The following is a 22,048-nucleotide window of genomic DNA, read 5'->3' as shown; positions in this document are numbered from 1 at the left end:
ATAAATTGAGCAATTTTTATTCTTGCGTAAAAGTTATCCAATAGACAATTTAAAGGTATAAAAATAGATTATTATTATTATATCATTTGTGACAAAACTCGATTAAATAATAGAAATTTAAAAATGGGTGAGCTTTAAAACAATGATCATAACATTTCCCTCTTCGAACATCAGTGTTCTAATCGTGGCACCCCCTTTTTTTTAAAGAGAATTTAGATGTAGAGGGGGAGGAAACAAGGTATTCCGCGATAAGTATTCTAGAGCTAGTTGGTGGTGCTTGTGTCGTCACTAAGTCGGAATATTTTTCATGACAGCATTACTACATACGGCTACAGGTGGCTTGAGCTATGGCTTTATATTGTCATTCAAGTCATCGTATTTTCTTACTATCTCTTTTTCGGAGATATATATTATATTATATAAGATATATATATATTTAATATAATATAATATTAGAGAATCTTAAATCTCATGATAAAGAGAAGATATAAGAGAGATATTTCTCGCATTTTATTAGGTTATTTGCGCAATAACGTTATTCGTATATGTGTAAATTTGTGTAGAATTCAAAGTACATTAGAAGTACGAAGAAATATTTTTAGCTTTATATTGTTAACTTTTGAGCACATATTTTTTCATCATTTGCTTCGATTATCCTTTCAGTATTTATAATGATCACATTTTTATATTTTCAGCAGTTATGTGCTTAATTTGTACTTTTAGTCTTAACTATTTTAAAGATATTTCCCAATTAGTAGTAAACACAATATTATATAGTTTTCGATTATAGGGATATCAGTAGTTAGAGCTAGATATTAACTTTGTGTAAATAACGTAGCATGAATATGGGAACATATTTTTAACATTAGTCTGTAACATAGAAATATTAATTAAAATTCTGTTTTGATGAGTTTTTTTTAAACTTTTCTTTTCCTGAATAAGTTGTTATAGATTGTCTTTTGAAACATATTTGTGAGGTAAAAAAATGTGATTTAAAAATTTCTTAAAAGAAAAAATACTTTTATTTTAATGTACTGAAAATTAAAATATTGCTGTTAAGGTTACAAATTTTTAAATTTTTACATGACAACCCAAAGGTATTAAAATAGATCATTATTAAATCATAAGTAACAAAACATGATTAAATAATGCAAAAATTAAAATGTGTAATCTTTAAAAAGGGAAAAGGAAAGAGGGCGCTATTATCATTTCCGTCCTTAGAACATCAGAGTTCTAAGCGTGCAATCCCTTTTTAAAGAGAACTTAGGGGTGTGTGTGTGGAGGGGGGGGGGGGAGAAATGTGATATTACTCTTCAAGTATTTTGTACTGGCGTTTGTTGTGTCCGTGCAGACTATTTTGAGCTGTGTCTTTGCTGAATATGGCTTGTCACGTAAGTTATTAAATTTTCATACATTTTCTTTTTTTCGCGTCTCTTTAAATATATATTTCCTGTTATTTTATTCAGTTGTTTAACGTTTTTTAATCGCACGTTTCTATAATGTTTCTTAATCACACATATGTAAATAAGCATGAAATCTAAACTATATTAGATGTAGGAAAAATATATTCCATAGCTCTATTTTGTAAATTTTAAAGCATATATGTTTTGTTATTTATCTTTATTGGGCTTTCAATGTTTATAAGGAACACGTTTTCATTATATAGTTAGTCACTTGCTAACTTTATACTTTAAAAGTTTAACTAATTTAAGGATATCTCCTTATTAGTAGTAAACCTTATATTATATAGTTTTGGATTATAGACTTAACTGTAATTAGCATTAAATATTAAATTTCTTTAAGTAACGTTGCAGAAATTTGGTTTCATAATTTTAATTGTATCAGGCTGCAAAGAATTTTTAAATAAAAATTTAGTTTGGTTGATTTTTTTTTAAAGTTATAATATTTTATTGTTTGAATTTCGGGAAGTTTTAAACATTCTATAATAACATGTTTCGGAGAAGAAAAAAAAATTATGTATGAAATTTTTCGTTTAATGTATAAATTTTTTTATTTAAAAAGATTAAAATTTTTTAATTTAATTTTATTTAGCAAAAAATATTGCCTGGTAATCCTTATATCTAGTTATTTTTCTTTAACGATAAGCTATTAATTTTTGAATTCTCAATTGTATGTTAATAACTTTGTAATTTAAAAGGGGCTATGATGTATTTTATTCAATTTCAGGAATAGTGTTAATTTGTTTATAGTTAAATGTTGTAAAATTGTAATTAGATTATATTTTTATTATTTTTTAATAAATGGTGTATTTATAAAAATAAAACAATTATTGATTAGTTATAAATAATTAAAACATATTAATGATTTTTGCACTTATCGAGCAACTTAAGAATTGATTTTTATTTTATCAAATTATTATCGTCCTTTTTTTAAATATAATTATATGTTTTGATATTTTTAATTTTTTCAATAGCTTGTTATATATTGTAAGCACGATTTCTTTAATACACTTTTCTAAAATTTGTGATTTAAAAATTCCTCAAGAGTAAAAATATTTCTATTTAAGTAAACGTAAAATTTGTATGTGACCCAAAAATAAACCAAAGAGATATTTAACAATTCATTTTAGTATAAATAAATATTTTATTCCTTTTTAACTTTATTATTAAAGTTATTATTAAAACTTGAATATTATAATTTTAAGTATTATATCAGAAATTAGTAACAATTTCATTGAAACAACTATTTTAAAGATATTTCCTAATTAGTAGTAAACACAATAATATATAGTTTTCGATTATAGAGATATCAGTAGTTAGTGCTAAATATTAATTTTGTGTAAATAACGTAGCATGAATATGAGTACATATTTTTAACATTATTCTGTAACCTAGAAATATTAAATAAAATTCTGTTTTGATGAGTTTTTTTTTAACTTTTCTTTTTCTGAACAAGTTGTTATAGATTGTCTTTTGTAACATATTTGTGAGGTAAAAAAATGTGATTTAAAAATTTCTCAAAACAAAAAATATTTTTATTTTAGTGAACTGAAAATTAAAATATTGCTGTTAATCAAAGTTTACAAATTTTAAATATTTACATGGCAATCCAAAGGTATTAAGATAGATCATTATTAAATCATAAGTAACAAAACATGATTAAATAATACAAAAATTAAAATGCGTAATCTTTAAAATGGGAAAAAGGAAAGAGGGCGCTATTATCATTTCCGCCCTTAAAACATCAGAGTTCTAAGCGTGCAATCCCTTTTTAAAGAGAACTTAGGGGTGTGTGGGGGGGGGGGAAGAAATCTGATATTACTCTTCAAGTATTTTGTGCTGGTGGTAGTTGTGTCCGTGCAGAATATTTTGAGCTGTGTCTTTGCTGAATATGGCTTGTCACGTAAGTTATAGAATTTTCATAAAAATTTTTTTCCCGCGTCTCTTTAAATATATATTTCCTGTTATTTTACTCAGTTGCTTAACGTTTTTTAATCGCACGTTTCTATAATGTTTCTTAATCACACACATGTAAATAAGCATGAAATCTAAACTATATTAGATGTAGGAAAAATATATTCCATAGCTCTATTTTGTAAATTTTAAAGCATATATTTTTTGTTATTTATATTTATTGGGCTTTCAATGTTTATAAAAAACACATTTTTATTATATATTAAGTCATTTGCTTACTTTATACTTTAAAAGATTAACTAACTTAAGGATATCTCCTTATTAGTAGTAAACCTTATATTATATAGTTTTGGATTATAGACTTAACTGTAATTAGCATTAAATATTAAATTTCTTTAAGTAACGTTGCAGAAATTTGGGTTCATAATGTTAATTGTATTCGGTTACAAAGAATTTTTAAATAAAAATTTAGTTTGGTTGATTTTTTTTTTGTTTTTTTTTTTTTTGCAATATTTATTGTTTGAATTTCGGGAAGTTTTAAAATATTCCATAATAACATGTTTCGGAGAAGAAAATTTTTTTTCTTTTAATGTATAAATGTTTTTACTTAAAAAAATTCAAAAATTTAAAATTTTTAATTTAATTTTATTTAGTAAAACATATTGCTTGGTAATATTTATCTCTTTAACGATAAACTATATTTTTTGAATTCTCAATTGTATGTTAATAACTTTATAATTTAAAAAGAGGCTATGATGTATTTTATTCAATTTCAGGAATATTGATAATTTGTTTATAGCTAAATATTATAAAATTGTAATTAGATTATATTTTTATTATTTGTTAATAAATGGTGCTTTTATAAAGTTAAAACAATTATTAATTGGTTACAAAGTAGCAACTTAGAATTGATTTTTGTTTTTATCAAATTATTATCGTCGTTTTTTAAATATAATTATTTTTTTAAAAATATTTTTAATTTTTTCAATAGCTTGTTATATATTGTAAGCACGATTTCTTTAATACACTTTTCAAAAATTTGTGATTTAAAAATTTCTCAAGAGTAAAAATATTTCTATTTAAATAAACGTAAAAATAGTATGTGACCCAAAAATAAACCAAAGAGATATTTAATAATTCATTTTAGTATATATAAATATTTTATACCTTTTAACTTTATAATTAAAATTAGTATTAAAGCTTGAATATTATAATTTTAAGTATTATATCTGAAATTATTAATAATTTTACTGAAGGAACTACTAGTTAAATCTTTCATTCATAAAAAATTAGAAGGTTTACTTATACAAGCATAAGATCAGTTTCCGATTCAAAACAAAAAAAAAGGAAAAAAAAAATTTTTTAGTGGTATAGAATTTGTGCTTTAGAATATTTTTTGACAATTTTTTTAAAGAATTGGCCCGTTCATTTATTTTTTTTTTTCGATTCAAATCACTCCAGCTTTCGATTAAGTCCTATGAGCAGCAAGTCTTGTATTTTAAAAGTTTATCGTCATCCTGATTACGCATATCCCTTAAGAGTGTGAGTCAGAACGCAAGCTGAGCTTCTTGGAAATCGTTGTTTTGCTAGAAAACTGCAGCAATTCAATGTGGAAGATTTAAATTTTAAAGTACATAGTCAGTGATAACAAATTTTTATGCAAAAGTGTGAATTCTAATACTCTCTGTCAATCACCAGATATAACCCAGTAAGAGTAAAAGTCTTGCCGATTTCATGAAATAGTTGATTATTAGCTAAAGCAATCCGCCAAATGAAAACTTTTTTTTAGTCCAATGTACCAGTACTGTTCTCACCTAAAAATAAAAATACGAATCTTTACTGTAGAGACCATCATTAACAAGTTCAGTGTCGGGGCTTGCTCATGGGATGTTCGTCAGACAGTAGTTGTTGTTTTTATAGGGTTTGCTTCTTTTATAATTTAAATAATGAACAGGGTGATCAAAAAAAGTAAATAAATTGTTGAGTATTTTTTTTTTAAATAAAATAGTTTTAAAAATTATATTTTATTTTTTGTTAAACAGTTTTAAAATATCCAGCTTTCTCTGCATTATAATTCTCATTTTAATTACTTGTGAAAGAATTTTGATCGATTGATTTTAAATGACAATAGACCTGATGTTTTTCAAGTAAATTGAAATATTTACTTACATCTGTGCTACTAAGAACAGTTCTTCCTCCAGCTTGGAGGAAATAAATGAATTATTTAAACGCAGCACTTTCTTCCATCTGCCTTACTTTTATATGTTCTTGACTAAAGGGAAGAGAGATTGCGAACTATTAATACAAAATTCTCTCTTAGAATAAAATTCCTACAAGAATCGGAAAATAGTTTCCCTCTTTATTTTTGCTTACGAGAAATCTGAATGTTTATTGGCTAAACGGTAGGAGGGCGCGGTTTTGACGCAATGTCGGAATGGATTATTTTTGTAGAAGGCGGAGCAAAGAGTTCTCTTGTCCCGCCTACTAGTAGTCCTTTAGTACTTCCTTTCCCCTCCTTCTATTAATGAACTATAAATAAGCCGAAAGCATGCTTTCATTAAACAAATGCAATTAAGCATTGCATTTTGAAATATTCAAGACAAGCAATTGCTTAAGCATGCGAAATAAAATTTGAGTTTTATTTATATGCATTAGTAGGTATTTTGTTTAATAAAAAAATATTGCAAAATATTGACCATTTTAAAAAACTTACATTTTTTTACAGGAAAAAAAAATAAGTGTCGCTTTAAAGAAAAAAATAAAATACTTAAGTAAAAAATATAAAATAATGTTACATGGACCCTGATGTTCCCTAAAACTTGAATATTTTAATAAGTGTTTCGCATTGGCAAAAAGATTGGGAAAAACTGTTATAGAGAATAAGGCAAAGGCTGTATAGGTCATTTATTTTATGCACAAGAAAAAAATGTAATTTATCTCTTTGATAGATTGATATTCCAACCATTGATCCCTATTATGATGCGACCGGAATTGCTGCGGAAATCGAGTTGCTATCAAGTGATGAACAGCAGGTGAGTAATAGATATTTGATACTAAATTATTATTATTCGTCATATTATTATTGACAAGAATTTAAATTTTTCCTTACGTTTTGGTGAAATATTTTAATGATTAATGTTAACGTAATCAGTTTTTGTGTCAATGTGCTTATGTCTAAATAGCACTATTCAATTAAAACGAAGTGCATTTCAAGTAATAAAAAATTTCCTTTTTAAAATCACCGCTTCTGTTATATATTTTAAGAATATCTATCATAGTTTAAAATGATGCATAAGTTTATGTTCAAGTTCTCACAATTAAAATTCAATTTATCTTCAAAAGAAAATACAAAAATGTTATATTATTATTATTATTATTGACAAGCATTTCAAAGTTTCTTTACGTGTAACATGTTTTGCAGCAACCGTTCAATTTTAAATAATGGAAGAAATTCGGCTTATTAATAAATAATGCTTAAAAGATTTTAATGATAAATGCTAAAGTGATCAAATTTCGCCTTAATTTGATTAAGTTTAAGTAGTAGTATTATATAAAAGAAATGCATTTCAAGTAATTAAAAAAATAATTCATTTTTGCTTTAAAATGCAAGGTGTTTTGTAAGCACCGCTTTTGATTTTAAGAATCTCTTTCACACATCATGAAATGATGCGCAAATGTTTGTTCAAGTTAAAAAAAAGAGAAAAAAAACACAAAAATGTTTTGATATAGAATCTGATTTTGCTGTTTTTAATTTAGCTTTATTGAATAATGATTCGTTAGATTTGAAACACTTCTTTGTTTTTCTCGTCTTAAACATTAATTTAAGCCTACTATTGTGTAGATAATTTGAATTTTTTTTTAGACCGAGATTTTAGAATTATATATTTAAGTTGATGTTAATCAGGGTTTTCTGAGATATCAATTGTTATTAGCATTAAATTATTATGGAAAAACTTACTAGGTTTCACTTTTTCTATATGTAAAAAGGGATCTTTGGTTTGTAACAATCTTCCTTTCAATGAAAAATTTTGTCATAACTTTCATTTTTTCTGGAACTTGACGTATAAATAAATATATACTATATAAATTTTTTATTTTGTGAAAATTTTTAAAAACAACGTTTTATTTTTTAAAATTCTTTTTAGTCAAGTCCATCGTATTCTTCGGATGATTCGTCGAAAGAAAAAATCTCAGTAAGTATTAAATTTTTGAAGTATCGAAAATGATACAATTGTTTAAATAATAATTTTGATTCCAAATTTTTTTCTTTATAAAAGCAGAATGTTGTTAAATTCTGTTGTTTCACTTGAATATTGTTTGAGTTTCACATGTATCTTGAGTAAATTTTTTAAAAGATATAAGCTTTTCAATTTCTGGTAATTTAATTTTTATTTCTCTTTATTAGTTGACTCCTGATACTGATGAATCGTCGGGAGAAGAAAAGATTGTAAGTATTGAGTAAACAATCTAATTAAAATTTTAATTGAATATGATTTCTGATTTTTTAAAAAAGTTTTTCGATATAATTATTTTTAAAAACTAAAATTTTATTATTTAATTTAAATATCGTAAAATTGGTAGCGTTTAAAAATTTTTAATGGATGAGTATATTTGGAATGGATGAGTACATTACTTTTCAGGTGATCACTTCGTATTATTCAGAACCTACTGATAGATTTTTCCTTCTGAAATTACGGTAAAATAACCGACAGCGGTCTGTCCATCCGATTAACTGTAAAGTTTATGGTTAGAGACATTTCTTTACCGTTACCGGCTTAAAACTGTTTACGACTGCTACTGTTAAAAATCCATGAATACAAAACTACACGGTTTTGTAACCATTTACAACCAGCATAGATTCTAAAATTAAACTTGAACGGAAATTGGAGCTCTGCTGCTGTTGAGCCATTTATGTGGGAATGGTTCAATATATATAATGCATGATCACTGAAGAGTGGAGAACACTGGAAACTATTTATGTACTGTAGGAATGGGAGCAATATTGTACTATCAACGCTGGGATTCGAACCCCTTTTTAGTCGGTCATGTGATGGACCGTTTAACCAAAGCCTCCTACTCTAGGAGGCTTTGGTTTAGCCCTCTCATCTATAGTATGTATCCAGTATTACGGAGCAAAATGGCTCCCATTTGAAGCGGGTGGAATTCTGGTTATTTAATCATATCAGGAAAAAACGATCGATAAAGCTTTTTCTCACGCTTAACAGCTTGAATATTATTTTTTATGGTAATTTAACCATTTTGGTTGAATAGGGTGAAACAACAATTGAATAAATCGCTAGTTAACCATTTTTACCAAGAAATTTCTAACAGTGCACTAACTGATATTATGGTTTTCTAAAATCTAAACTTTTACCACATAAATTTAGTACCACTGATTTAAATGCGTATGATTCGTGACAGCCTTCTAAAAAAACTATATTGATTTTTGCTTTTTAAAAAGTATTTCTTTTTTAATGTGCCAAGTAATTAAAAATATAAGGCTTTTATTTTTTTTAAAAGAAAGGCGCAATTTTCGTAAGAGAAGCTTGAAAAACAGAATAAAATGTTATGTCCATGTCACTGAAGAGTTAAAAACATTTCCTTAATTAGTTATTTCCCTTTACCGCATTTTCAACAACCATTTTTTTTAAATATATTTTTTAAGCTAAGTTTATTTTCTTAATACGTATTTTGAGTAGCCCATTTTCGTAAAGACGCATTTTGAGCTGAGTCCAGTTCTTTAAACACGTATTTTGAGCTTACACGTATTTTGAGCTAAAAAGTCTCCGGATGAGTATTAAATTGTAATATAACGTTTAAGGAAATTATGTACTTACATTTATTTTGCTGTTTAAATTATCAAAATGATAGAAATTAAAAATGTGAAAAAAGTTATTTATTCATTTATTTTTTAAAAAATTAGAATGAAGCACCTGATAACTCGTCTCCTGTACCTGAAGATGATTTGGAAGTAAGAATAATTTTGTTATTATCAGGTTTTTATTTCTCTCTTTAGTGACAAAATGTCCAATTCAATTCTCTTTTTAGTGACTATTTAGTGACAAAATATTTTAAAAGTATAAATTTTGTCACATTTGCTCAACGATAATTTTAATTAAAATTACAAATAAATTTTGAATATCACATTTCAAATTATATGTATATAGTTAATCTTTCTTTTGGCGAGTTAAACTTCTAGCTCATAGTAAATCTAATAGAATAAAACCGCATCAGAATATACAACATCTAATTAAGAGATAAAGATTGTGTATTAGGTGCCATGAATGCACAGTATGGTAGCCGTGTTGGAGGATGATAAGAAAATTAATACCACAGTGCCTATATTAAACATTATACCACTAATACTTATAACGGCAATACCAGTAGTATTTAAGGCTATATTTAATTCTTAAATAAAAGGCGTCATAAAAACTGGTATCTTAGGTTAAATATTAAAGGCGTCAGTAAAACTCGGGTGAATTTTTGCGAACTTTAAAATGAACACCGATTCAAAAATAATTACATAAATATTAGTATCTTTACTAATAATATTCGATAACTGCAATTGATTAACTTGAGCCGCGATGGCTCATGGGATAGAGCGCTCGCCTTCCAATGAGGTGAACCGGGTTTCGTTCCCGGCGATGGCCGGTCGATTCGAATTCCGCATGTGGCTTGCACCGACCATAGTGCTGACGTAAAATATCCTCAGTGGTAGACGGATTATGGGTTAGAGTCCCCTTGCCGTCAGGCTAACCGTGGGAGGTTCTCGTGGTCTTCCTCTTCATGTAACGCAAATGCGGGTTAGTTCGATCAAAAAGTCCTCCACGAAGGCAAAATTTCTCTCAATACTCGATCCAGGAGTTCCCTTGTCTTCCGGATTGGGTTCAAAGTTACAAGGCTACGGAGTTGAACATTAGTAGTCATAAACCCAAAAATTGGATCGGCTGTTCAACGACGGTTATAAAAAAAATTGATTAACTTGTGCCGTGGTAGCTCAGGGGATAGAGCGTTCACCTTCCAATGAGTTAAACCGAGCTCGAATCCCAGCGATGGCTTATTGATAGGAATTCTGCACCCGGCTCGCACCGATCACAGTGATGACGTAAGATACCCTCAATGGTAGGCGGATCCTGAATGGTAGAGGGATCCGTTTTGCCGTCAGGATCAGCATGAGAGGTTTTCGTGGTTTCCTTTCCACGCAACGCAAATGCGATTTAGTACCATCAAAAATTTTTCGATGGCGATTTTCTCCCAATACTAGATTCACGAGTTTCTTTGTCTTCTGGATTGGGTTTGAAATTACAAGGCTATGGAGTTGAACATTAGTAGTCCTAAACCCGATAATTGCGTCGGTTGTTCAACGACGGATATAAAATAAAATAATACTGATTAATTTAATTAATAGGTTAAATTAATAGGTTAATTAGGGTCGTTAAAAAACTAAATTATTGGAGAATAGAAATTGATTCATCGAGGAAAAAGCATAAAAAATTACCTCATTATTATTGTCACTAATGATGCTTAATTAATTTCAGCAATAATTATTAGTCTCAATAATGTTAATTGAAGCTTTTAAATAGTACACCTACTATTGGTACTGTAGAAATAGGCTTTGAAACAGATAACTAAGGTTGAAATTGTTGATTGTGGTGATTTTTTGACTATCAGGTGTTGAAGTCAAACAATAGCTATCTGCCAAATTAATTGTTATATGCCAATAGTTATATTTCAATTTGACTTAATCTAATTAATCTTTATTTTGATTATGCGAACTTCTAAAAACATGCCATGCTTAATCTGATAACATAAAATTACAGGGAAGGGCAATAAATAATAGTAATAATAACAAAAACTGCAACTATTTTAGTTAAATTAATTGCATCACCAGATGTCTTTCAGTTGGTAACTTTGTCAGTAAGTCTTTCAGCTGTTTGTATAACTTCGTAGTGTTGATTGACACCGATTCTTATTGATGATTATTTCGTTTCTTACTGATGACTATTCGATTCAGCTAGTCATAATAATAATTAGTTGTATAAATTTTTTTTTGATAAACTAAATATTATTATTGAACATTCTTTTTTGTTTTTCGTTTTAAGCATATCGTAATGAATATTATTTTTGTTGGTATTATTATTCGCCATTGCTGTGAGATTTTAATTTAGATAATAATCCAAAAACTGAAAATTTACAATTACAATTTTATGTATTGAAAGCAATATTTTTTAAGAAATGTAATTAATAGAGTTTTTTTTTTAAAATTAAGATTTATTTGAATTGCTAAAATAATGAACATTGCATAATTAATCGTTTTTACTTTTTTCAAAACAGGTTCTGGCTATTTTCATTGATAAGCTTTTAGCAAACGACGAGAAGGAGAAATCTGCGTCTATGGTAAGATCTTTTGTTTTTAATTAAATTATAATTAAATTATAATTAAATTCTAATTAAGAAGATGAATTCTACTTCCTTAGATTTTTTTCCATAAATTCTGAATGTCTTTTTAATTATATCATACATACTTGTAAATATTAATACAATAATGTAATATTAATACAATAATTAATACAATAAGTAAATATAAATACAATACTTCTAATATTTTTTCTTTTCAAAATCAATAATAACTAATTGCATTTTTTTATTAGCAGAAAATTGATGAGTAAATTATGAATAAATTATAATAAATTATAATTTTTTAATTAAATTGTAATTAAGAAGATGAATTTCATTTCCTTATACTTTTTTTTTCATAAATTCTTAAGTCTATTTTATTATAACGTACATACTTGTAAATATTAATACAATAATGTTTTTAATCGAGTGCCTTTAATTTTTTTTTCTTTGCAAAATCAATAATAACTAATTGCATTTTTTTATTAGCAGAAAACTGATGAGTAAATTATGATTAATTTTAATTATTTTATTAAATTGTAATTAAGTAGATGATCCTTAGACTTTTTTTTCATTAATTTTTAAAGTCTATTTTATTATAACGTACATACTTGTAAATATTAATACAATAATGTTTTTAATCGAGTGCTTTTAATTTTTTTTTCTTCGCAAAATCAATAACAACTAATAGCATTTTTTTATTAGCAGAAAACTGATGAGTATAAGGAAATTTTGAAGATAAACGAAGTTTATGTAAGTATAGTATGATTGAAATTTAAAACAAAACATTGATTATTGATTTATTGTTCAGGGAAAATAGGTTACCTGCATCTTTTAAAAAAGTGTTTCAAATTTCTGAATAAGAAGTTATATATTTATTGTTGTGAATCATTTAATTTTACAATAAACTTTCTGAAGTGCATGTGACGAAAAGATATTTCAAGACGCGAAAATAAATGACGCAAAATTTATGATATGTAAAAGTAAATGACTGCTCACATGACCAACGTAAGTTCCGATTTTCATTCATTGTTGTAAAAAATAGTTACTTATAATGTATTTGGCACAACAATGCCAAAAAAATTTCGAATCAAAAGTTATATCTAAAAGCCACATCTTTTCTCAGAATTTTTTTTTTTTTTTTTTTCTGAAATATTCGTAAAAAAGATTAATGTGATAAGTCTATTGCTGAAGTATGTTCTTCATTTACAATTAATTACGTTATATGTTACAAATATTTTTACAACAGTTAGTAAAGTTATTAATGCACGTGATACGACAAAAAAGGCACACAATATTTACCAGAGTTTATTTTTTATTTTACTTGTTATAAAAATGTTAAATAACGTAAATGTCAAGCAGGCATTGTCATAAGCCTATTATATGATGTCTGTTTTTTCTTTCTTTATTAATATTCTTGATTTCTTTTTCTTTTTTGAATTTTAACTTGTAAAACTATGGCTGGCCACTCCTACTGCGTGAAAGAGGGTATTAGGGCATCTTTTCTTGATATTTTAATTTATTTGTAAATTTAATATTTTAATATTAACCATCAAATTTTCATGTAAGTGAATGCAAGCCTGTCTATAATTCTACGACTTAGAATATTGTAACAATAAAAATATGTTTGAATTATTATTATTTTTTAAAATGAACCCTTCTGTTTTAATCTCTCCATTTTATTAAACAATTAAATGTATGAAAGAAAAATAATCATGCGAAAAAATTAATCTCGGTAAAAATTTGGAGAAATATACACGTTAATTTTTAGTTGTTTATAAAAATCGTTTTCATCTTTTTTTTTTTAAAAAATTTTATATTTGTGTTTCCTATATATAAATTTTGTTCTTGAACTGCATATTTTTTATGGAAAGATTAAACTACGAATTGAATCCTGTCTGATAAAATGTTATTATATTTTCTGTTTAAATTGAAAAATTAGCTTTTTTTTCATTCTTTTAAATTTTTTTTTTCAGGAAATAGACTGTATAAAGGCTGATCTATTCAGAAGTTCTGAGAATTATGTAAGAATGGTTTTTAATTTCTTATTAAATACAAATATTTTTTGATGATTATTAATTACGTATTTTTAATAATTTTTCTTCTTTTTTTTTGCAGATGATTTCGAAAAAAGAAACAAATATTACGAATCTCGAAAAAGAATGTGTAAGTATTTCGTGTTTTCTATTAATAATTTCGTGTTTGACTATTAAAATTAATATTAAAAATAATTTTTTAGCTGTGAAAGTTCAGATGCATCTTTCATTTCATTCACTGTATTTACATGTTAGTAATTGCTCATCTTTATCTTTTACAGAAGGCTTCGGAAGATAATATATTTGAAAAGGCTAGCCATGTCGAAGAGGAACTGAAGGTGAATATCTTGAAAGCATTTACCTAAAAAGAAATGCTGATATTAATTCGAATATTATTTTTTTACCTTCTTTAGACATCTAAACTATTATTTTTATATTTTCACTATTTTTCTTCCTTTATTTTTAAGAAAATTATTATTATACTCAATGTCGCTCTCATTAATAGCTCCCATTAATAGTAGGTCAAATGATGCACTTATTTCAACTTTTAGAGACCATAACACACATACTTGTAGACTAAAATTCTAAAAATTAAATTCTTATTCGATATTTGAATATTTTAAAATTCTGAGTTAATTTTTTTGAATACATAATCAAACAAATATTTTCATGCGTTTTTATAGAAACAATTTAATATATAATGGAATTTATATATAATGAATATTTTAAAATATATATAATAATATTATATAATATATAATAATATTTTAATAATATAATATAATAATATAATATATAATAATATTTTAATATATAATGAATATTTTAAAATTCTGAGTTAATTTTTTTGAATACATAATCAAACAAATATTTTCATGCGTTTTTATAGAAACAATTTAATATATAATGATAAAATTTACAACTATTAATGAAATTCAAAAAAAAAATTTTTTTTTTGTTTTTTATTGAGTTTAGAAAAAACTTCATGTTTAACCAGAAAATTACTTTCATGTTATTTATCAACTTGCTTAGAAATATGTGTTATCATTGAGAATTCTTTTATTTTTCAAGGTTTTTGCTGCAGATAAAAACAACAAACTGATACGCAATATTAAAAACTTTAAAAAAAAAAAAAAAAAATGGTTTCATTCAGTTGATCAAATTATAAATTTTATTTTTTTAATAATTAATATTTAATGTCTGAGATGCCATCTTATAATAAAACAGCTTTAATTTCCCAAAAAGTTTTAATTAAAAATCAAGCAATTTCGGGTATTTTTTAAAACTCAAATAATTTTTCACTTGATTTTTTTAATTTTAATTTTAAAATTATGCTAGTAAGCTTTAGGTTTCAAATATTTATCGTTATTTTATTTTGTTTTCATGAACAAGAATTCATTTGATCTCATAAATATTTATTTTTTCCTCTTGAAAATTATTAATTATGATTTTAGAAACTAGTAGAAGAGGAAGAAGCTTTAATACTGAAATTGACGAAAGCAAAGAAAGTTACTGAATCTGTAAGTCGTAATTCCCTTTAATTCTTTTATTTTCTTACATTTAAAATTACATTTTCCAATAAATATATACATATTAAGAGAACAAAGAGTTTATCTTAGAAATCATCCTTTAAAAATCATACGAATTGTGTTTTTTTTTTTAAATTCATGCTTTTAAACGTTATTTGATAAAGAGGACAGTGTTTTATTTTTATTTTATTACTACATTTTTAAACTTTATTTACAGAATTTTATTTTTGCAAGATTTTATATGTTTTGTATGAGTAATATACTCTACAAATGTATTGTATGTGTAAATATTAAAGAGTTTTACAGATGAATATTAAAATACATTGCAAAATAAAAGATAATAAGAAAAAAAAAAGCTTTTCATTTTTCCGAAACTTGCTTTACTCATCAAATAAAACAATTAAAACAAAAACTGTATTTTACAATTGGAATATTTTTGGTTCGTTAAGAAATAAAATTTTATTTTTAAATGTCCCACAAGATGTAAGATCAAATTAAGATGATTTTATCAAGATGTTTAAATGTTTCTTTCAGGATCATAAGCCACGAAGAAAAAGGAAAAGAAAAAATGATAAGGAAAATGTAAGTTATTATTTTTCTTTTCTGTGTAAAATAAATAATGAAAATAATTTTACAGCATTATTTTTGTTTAGTTACTCTAATTTTAATTAAAAATAATTTATAATTTTTTAGCACTATTATAACTGTATAGCAATTTTCAAACAGTGAATTTAAAAAAAATTTGAGACTGTTTTTTTTTTACTAAATCGGTCTCTGATGGGCCCGTTTTCTGTAAAATAAGCCTTTTGATGTAAAATAGACCTTTTGTAGCAAATCGTTTAAGCTTTACATAGGCAAACAATTTTACATTTATTAATTTTTATCTCGCATATTTTTACCAGGTAAAGCAAAGAAACTCGCAACTTCAATACATTATTTTTATTACTAAATTATTTTTACTTTTAGAGAGGATTATTATGTAAGTAATATTTACTTAAACATTCTTTTTTTTAAAACTGAACTGAAAACCAATTCCAGAAAATTTTCTTAGGAAGAAAGAAAATATTAATTAGACGGTAAAATCTTCTAAGCGTGTAAAACTAAATATCAATTTTTCTACGACATCTTCATATTTTCTTTTTTTTTTAAATTTATTTATGTATGAAATATATGGAAAAAAATTAGAATAATTTCTCGTTCATCGACACTTTATTTGATTATTAGGATTTGAGTTTTAAAAATTCACCTTCTTCAATTTTTTTTTCAAAGCATGTGTTAATATTTGATTCCGTTATTTAATTAATATTTAGCATTAATTCAACTGTCACATTTGAGATCACCTTGTAGAACTTCGGAGATTGCTTTTAAATTCGATCATGAAATTTGGTCATTAGAAAAACTATTGAGGGTAAAATCTTTTCTTTTTTATGGATTAATGTGCAATGAGCAAAATAAATAAATTATTTAATTAATAAAAATTAATAAATAAATAAATAAATAAGCAAGTGGACTGCTCTAAAAAACTTTCGATTCAATGATCGGATCTTCACGTTCTAGGACTCAATCTTAATGGTTTAAGGGAATAACTTTATATATGCTAATTAGTTAGTTAAGAGGATATTTTAAGTTACGAAATCAGATACAGAAACACATTTGTTCAAAATGGTTCGAAAGTAGGTTGATTTTAAATATATATTCTAATTAATTTACTATGTATTATTAATTTTAATATTATTTATAATCATAACTATAATTAGTTAAAAGCTAATAAATTAGTTAATATAATTAATTTATAATAATTATAATTTTAATATTATTCATATTCATTATTTATATTTATATTCATAATTAGTTAATTAAATTAATAAATTAGTTGATATAATTAATTTACAATTATTAATTTAAATATGTCGATAATTCATATTTTAGCTTACAAATCAGTGAAAGATGATTTCAGATATAGAAATATACCTTCTCTGAATTAACATACTTTTTTGACGACAGATTAAGGAAAGGGGTAGCAGCTATCTGGGAAATGTGGTTTCAATAGTCTGGACAGGAGAGAGGTCCAAAGCTTGAACCCCTTAATGTTAATTTTACTTTTTTTTGATATTTCACAATGTCTCAAGAACATTTTAAGTGGATTGAAGAATGTTTGTACACAATTATAAAATATATTTTTCTAAAGCAAAATATAACTTTTAATAAATATTGATTATTTTTTATTATTTTATTTAAAAACAGTCGAAATTTTTTTTAAATTGTAAGGTATGCAATTTTTTATATCATTTTAAAAAATACAATTTTAAATAGCAAAAGTAAATTTTTTCTTTTTAACGAAGTCAGTTGAATAGCTCCTGATAAATCAAATTTTGAAAAAGTCATATTTTTAAAATTAAAAAGGCATGTGAATTCAGAAGAAAGTGTCTTTTTGTGTCTGATTTTATAACTTAAATCATCCTATTAATTAGTTTAAGCGAGGTCACTCCCTCGAGCCATTAAGATTGAGTCCCAAAACGCGAAAATCCGATATTTAAAATAAAAGTTATTTAGGGGTTCATTTTTTATTTTGTGTACTGAACACATAATGCAGTAGTATTACTATCTGCCTCAAGTTTTTCGTTGTACATTTTATATGATCAGTTTTATTAAAATGCCTAAAAATAATAGTCGGAAATTTTTTTTTAGGAGTGCTCAGATGGTTTTTACGTTTCCATCTCTGAGCGTGCGAAGAATAATAAAAGAAGCTGTCGAAAATGAGTAAGTTTTTTCTTCTTTTTTTTCTTACTATTACTTGCATTATTTTTAAGTTTTTCACACATTCGCCTTCAAAACATTTCATGTTTAGCTTTAAACGGTTATAGGAATCGATTGATTAAATATAAATTTTCCTGATTATACAATTCATACACTCCAAAAATGTACAAAAAGGAAGAAAAAAAAAATAGTCGACATGAGCAAAAAAAAAAAAGGCGGTATTCATTTTCAATATGTTCACTTCAATATGTCGGTACCAACTGAAATATGTTGACTGTTTTTTCTTATTTATATTTTTTTCTTATATATTTTTTAAACTAATAAAGTTTTTAATCGGGTAAGATCTTACCACTTTAGTTTTTAAGGACTATTTGTTTGATTATTATAGCTTTATTAAAAAGAAAACCAATGACACATTTTACATAAGAGTATTCTCGTTCATTTTAAGAAAAAGTATTTTTGAATAAAATACAATGGAACCTGTCGAACCCACTCATTGACCACCCTCGGGACCAAGTCAAATGGCCGCTATATAGGGGTGGTCACTTTATGAAGACTCTTTAAAAAGGACTCTTTAAATACCTTACTCAGGTGCTCACTTTACCCAGGTGGTCACTTTTACTGGCTCCACTGTATAATAATCAGAGATATTCTGTAATACAAAGAGGGGTGGGTGTAGCTACTGAGTGTTCAATGTGTCCATGCATGCGTAAAGATTTAGGCGTTCTTTTTCTTTTCTTTATTACCTTCGCATAGCAGATTGTAATATCTCACGCTGTTTATGGGCAAATAACTTTTTAAATGTTTTACACTTAAAAAAATGAATTTTTTGAATTTTTCTTTACTTTTTATATAAAAACACTTCAGGCGGTAGGTATGTACTTTATTTATGTCGCCCTAGAGCTTCACAATGAGCTTTTGATAAAGATCTGGGAAACATCCTTCAGTGATGCTTCAGGGAACCGTGTCTTTTACAATCAGTCCACTGCGGGACCATTTGAGACGAACAGAAAATGTCTGACTGAATGTTCCCAGAACATTCCTCTCGGGGGGAAAAAATATAGTGTTATTTTTTGAAATTTTCTAATATTCTTATTAACTATTTTCCTTCCGATTTTGGAATAAAATTTTTTATTCTTTTTTTAGTTTGGATTGGACGTTCTTTTTACTTCGCATTCTGCCTCATAAAACCTTGTATGACATTATTTTGCTTTCTAATCTCTCCATTTCATTTCATTTTATTTTATTTTGTAACTGGCCCTGAACAGCTGAACCAATTCTGAGTTTAAGACTATTAATGTTCAGCAACGTAATGTTGCAATTTTAAACCCAACCCTGAAGACAAGGGAACTCTTTGATCAAGCATTGGGGTAAACTTCGTAGAGGACCGTTTGATGGAACTAACACGTATTTTCGTTCCACGGTGATAAAAACCTCCAATGGTAGTTAGAGGACAAAACTATTCTAACCCATGATCCGTCTACTACTGAGATTATTTAATGTTAGCACTGTTGTCGGTTTGAACTGGAAGCAGAATTCGTATCGTTGGGATTTCAAACTGGGCCTTAGCCACTTTGGCTCTACGTATATTAAATAGAAAGTATTATGCATCTTTAAAAATTATCTTAACGAGAAATTCGATTACTAAATCAAAAGTTATAACAAGGTATTCTCTTTTCAAAATGGCGCCCATAAAGAGCTTGTTTTAATGAACTACATTTAATTTTAGTTCATGAAATGCACTGGCAAGCCATGAACTTCTTCTGGCAGAGTTTTTTAAAGTTAAAGTATTTAACTTTCTTTTTTGTTGATTTTATCGTGTAAATAAACAATATTCTATGATTATTTATGTAAATAAATGAACATTGATTTCAGAATTCATCAGGGAAATATACTATATGCTTCTTTTCAAATCTGCGAATATGAGTTAATGCCAAATCACGGTCTTTGTTTTTGATGCGTTTTGAAATCATTAGCCGGTTAATACGATTTATATTTTTTATTAACAAGGTTTTTTAAAGCTAAGGAAAGTAATAAAAAAAAAGAAAAAAACGCAGTTTAAGTGCCTTACACTTGAAGCAAATCTATAATTTTAAACTTTATATACCATCTTGCTGTAAAGAATTATCTCTGCTTTATAACGGACAAATAATAAAAAAATATTTGAAAAGTTTTTAACCATTTTTAAAAATCACCAATTTTTTTGAATTTTTTTTCACTCAGATAAGATTATCAAAATCAGTGCCTTATTCTTATTTTTTAGAAATTTTTATGAGCACAGAAAATGCAGCTTCGGAGTAAATTTCAAAATATTTAAAAATGAGACCACAAACGGCTTTCATTTTCTTCAAAATGCGGCTTTTCTCCATTTTGCACCATTTTCATAACGAACATGAAGGCGCTTGTGAAAAGTAGGCTAAGCTTGATCAAGCGGTCATGAGTAACAAAAAAAGCATCATTTCATGTAACGTCGAACAAAATAGCCCTTAAAATTCTTTTTCATAAGCTTTAGTAAATAAGAATGTTTATTTAAATATGTTTATTTAAATATTTTCTAAGCTGATTTCTGTTACAATTAATAAAGCTAGTGGTGAAATGAACCTGATTGAGATAACACCAAAACAGTATTTAAAAGTGCATGCAATTTTTTTTTAATTATTAATTTTGTTAATTTATTTATTTTTAGATTTTGAGAAAAATCCTGTTTGAGAGATTGGATATAAGAAATGGAAAATAGAATATCAACATGAGAAGAAAGAAAAAAAAAAAGAAATAAAAATAGAAAAAAAGAAGAAAAATAATTTTTTTCCCACATCATTAGAACTGGAATGAATATATCGTCCTGAATGAAATGTATTGTGTATGTCTTTATATGCATGTTTAATTGATGTAAATGTTCAAACTATTCATTATCATACTATTAAATATTCATCGATTCACAGTTATAGTGCAACACAAATGACGATAATTATGTAAATTTGAAAGATTTTTGTAAATAAGTTTAATAAACACTTTTGTTTTTGTATTATATAGATTATTAAGTGAATCATTCCAATTCGAATTGAAAATCCTGATAATTTTCATAAGGACTATAAGATAAAGGAAAATGGTGCAATTCGAAAAGTTTAATTAGTTCTTAGATATTTATTCAGGATGCTTTTTTGTAGTAGTCGTTATCAATTTAAACAGATAAACATACATTTCCTTATATGATTTGAGATCTTATAATACGTATCCAAATTCCAAGTTCGTTTCCGTTAAAAAAAAACAAAAAAAAAAAAAAAAAAAAAAAAAAAAAAACAGAATAAATTTATAAATTAATAAAAAATTTTGTGAAAATATGGTCGCAATTAAGAATTCAATTAAGGCTGTCAAAAATTTGCACAGTATTATGGTTTAATAATTAGATTCAGTTCAAAGTTGAACCAAATTTTCTTAGAGTAAAGGAACTTAATAAATTTCGCAATAACTTTGTTCCTAGTGTGTATTTTTATCATTAAAATTATTGTTAAGCTCTAAATATAAGAAATTTAGGGGGAGTCACGGTTTTTAGGGCAAAGAAAATTCTAACAAGTTTTTCACAAAAGTTTTTCTTTTTTCAACTGAGTTAGTGAAAATACAGGTACTGTTTTCTCTAAAAGGATTTTTTAAGAATTAAAGCCTTTCTTTTAAATATGTAATTTCAAAATTCAATTTTGCTATTTGTAAAATATAAGTTATGATATATTAAATATAGTTAAAATACGAAATTAAATTTATAATAAGCATTTCTAAAAAAGAATTTTTTTTTTCGTTCTTTAAAATGAGTGAACAGAAAAAAAATGCTATAAAATAATCAAAAGCTTTGAAATGTTCCAAACGTATTTCTAAAATATTAAAATGAAGAGTTAATCTGCGTGTGAGTTTCTCTTAGTACTATATCGATTTTCAGAATTAATAGAACTCTGTTCCTCCT

The 22,048-nt window shown here is 25.8% G+C and overlaps 1 protein-coding gene across 1 annotated transcript; it reads left to right on the top strand.

The window, feature by feature from the left end:
- The first annotated feature begins 1,254 nt into the window (after positions 1-1,254).
- LOC147814586 (uncharacterized) lies at positions 1,255-21,083 on the top strand. The gene is made up of 14 exons (XM_087156491.1): positions 1,255-1,391; positions 6,323-6,406; positions 7,520-7,567; positions 7,780-7,821; positions 9,298-9,345; positions 11,709-11,771; positions 12,480-12,524; positions 13,748-13,795; positions 13,890-13,937; positions 14,089-14,145; positions 15,262-15,327; positions 15,871-15,918; positions 18,025-18,096; positions 20,780-21,083. The coding sequence occupies exons 1-13, from the start codon at positions 1,380-1,382 to the stop codon at positions 18,094-18,096; spliced, it is 681 nt and encodes a 226-aa protein (XP_087012617.1). The 5' UTR covers positions 1,255-1,379; the 3' UTR covers positions 20,780-21,083.
- The last annotated feature ends 965 nt before the right edge of the window (positions 21,084-22,048 follow it).

The sequence above is a fragment of the Parasteatoda tepidariorum genome, chromosome 2, assembly GCF_982258835.1.
Source record: "Parasteatoda tepidariorum strain Cologne lab strain chromosome 2, Ptep-v5.0, whole genome shotgun sequence".
In the NCBI taxonomy this organism is placed as follows: domain Eukaryota; kingdom Metazoa; phylum Arthropoda; class Arachnida; order Araneae; family Theridiidae; genus Parasteatoda; species Parasteatoda tepidariorum.
The sequence above is the reverse complement of the archived record's forward strand: the minus strand, read 5'-3'. Positions and strand labels throughout refer to the sequence as shown.

Bases quoted from the DNA above. Each gene is read 5' to 3' on its own strand.
- LOC147814586 (XM_087156491.1), top strand. The intron at 13,796-13,889 runs GTAAGAATGGTT...TTTTTTTTGCAG, and splicing joins TCAGAAGTTCTGAGAATTAT to ATGATTTCGAAAAAAGAAAC. The intron at 15,919-18,024 runs GTAAGTTATTAT...ATTTTTTTTTAG, and splicing joins GAAAAAATGATAAGGAAAAT to GAGTGCTCAGATGGTTTTTA.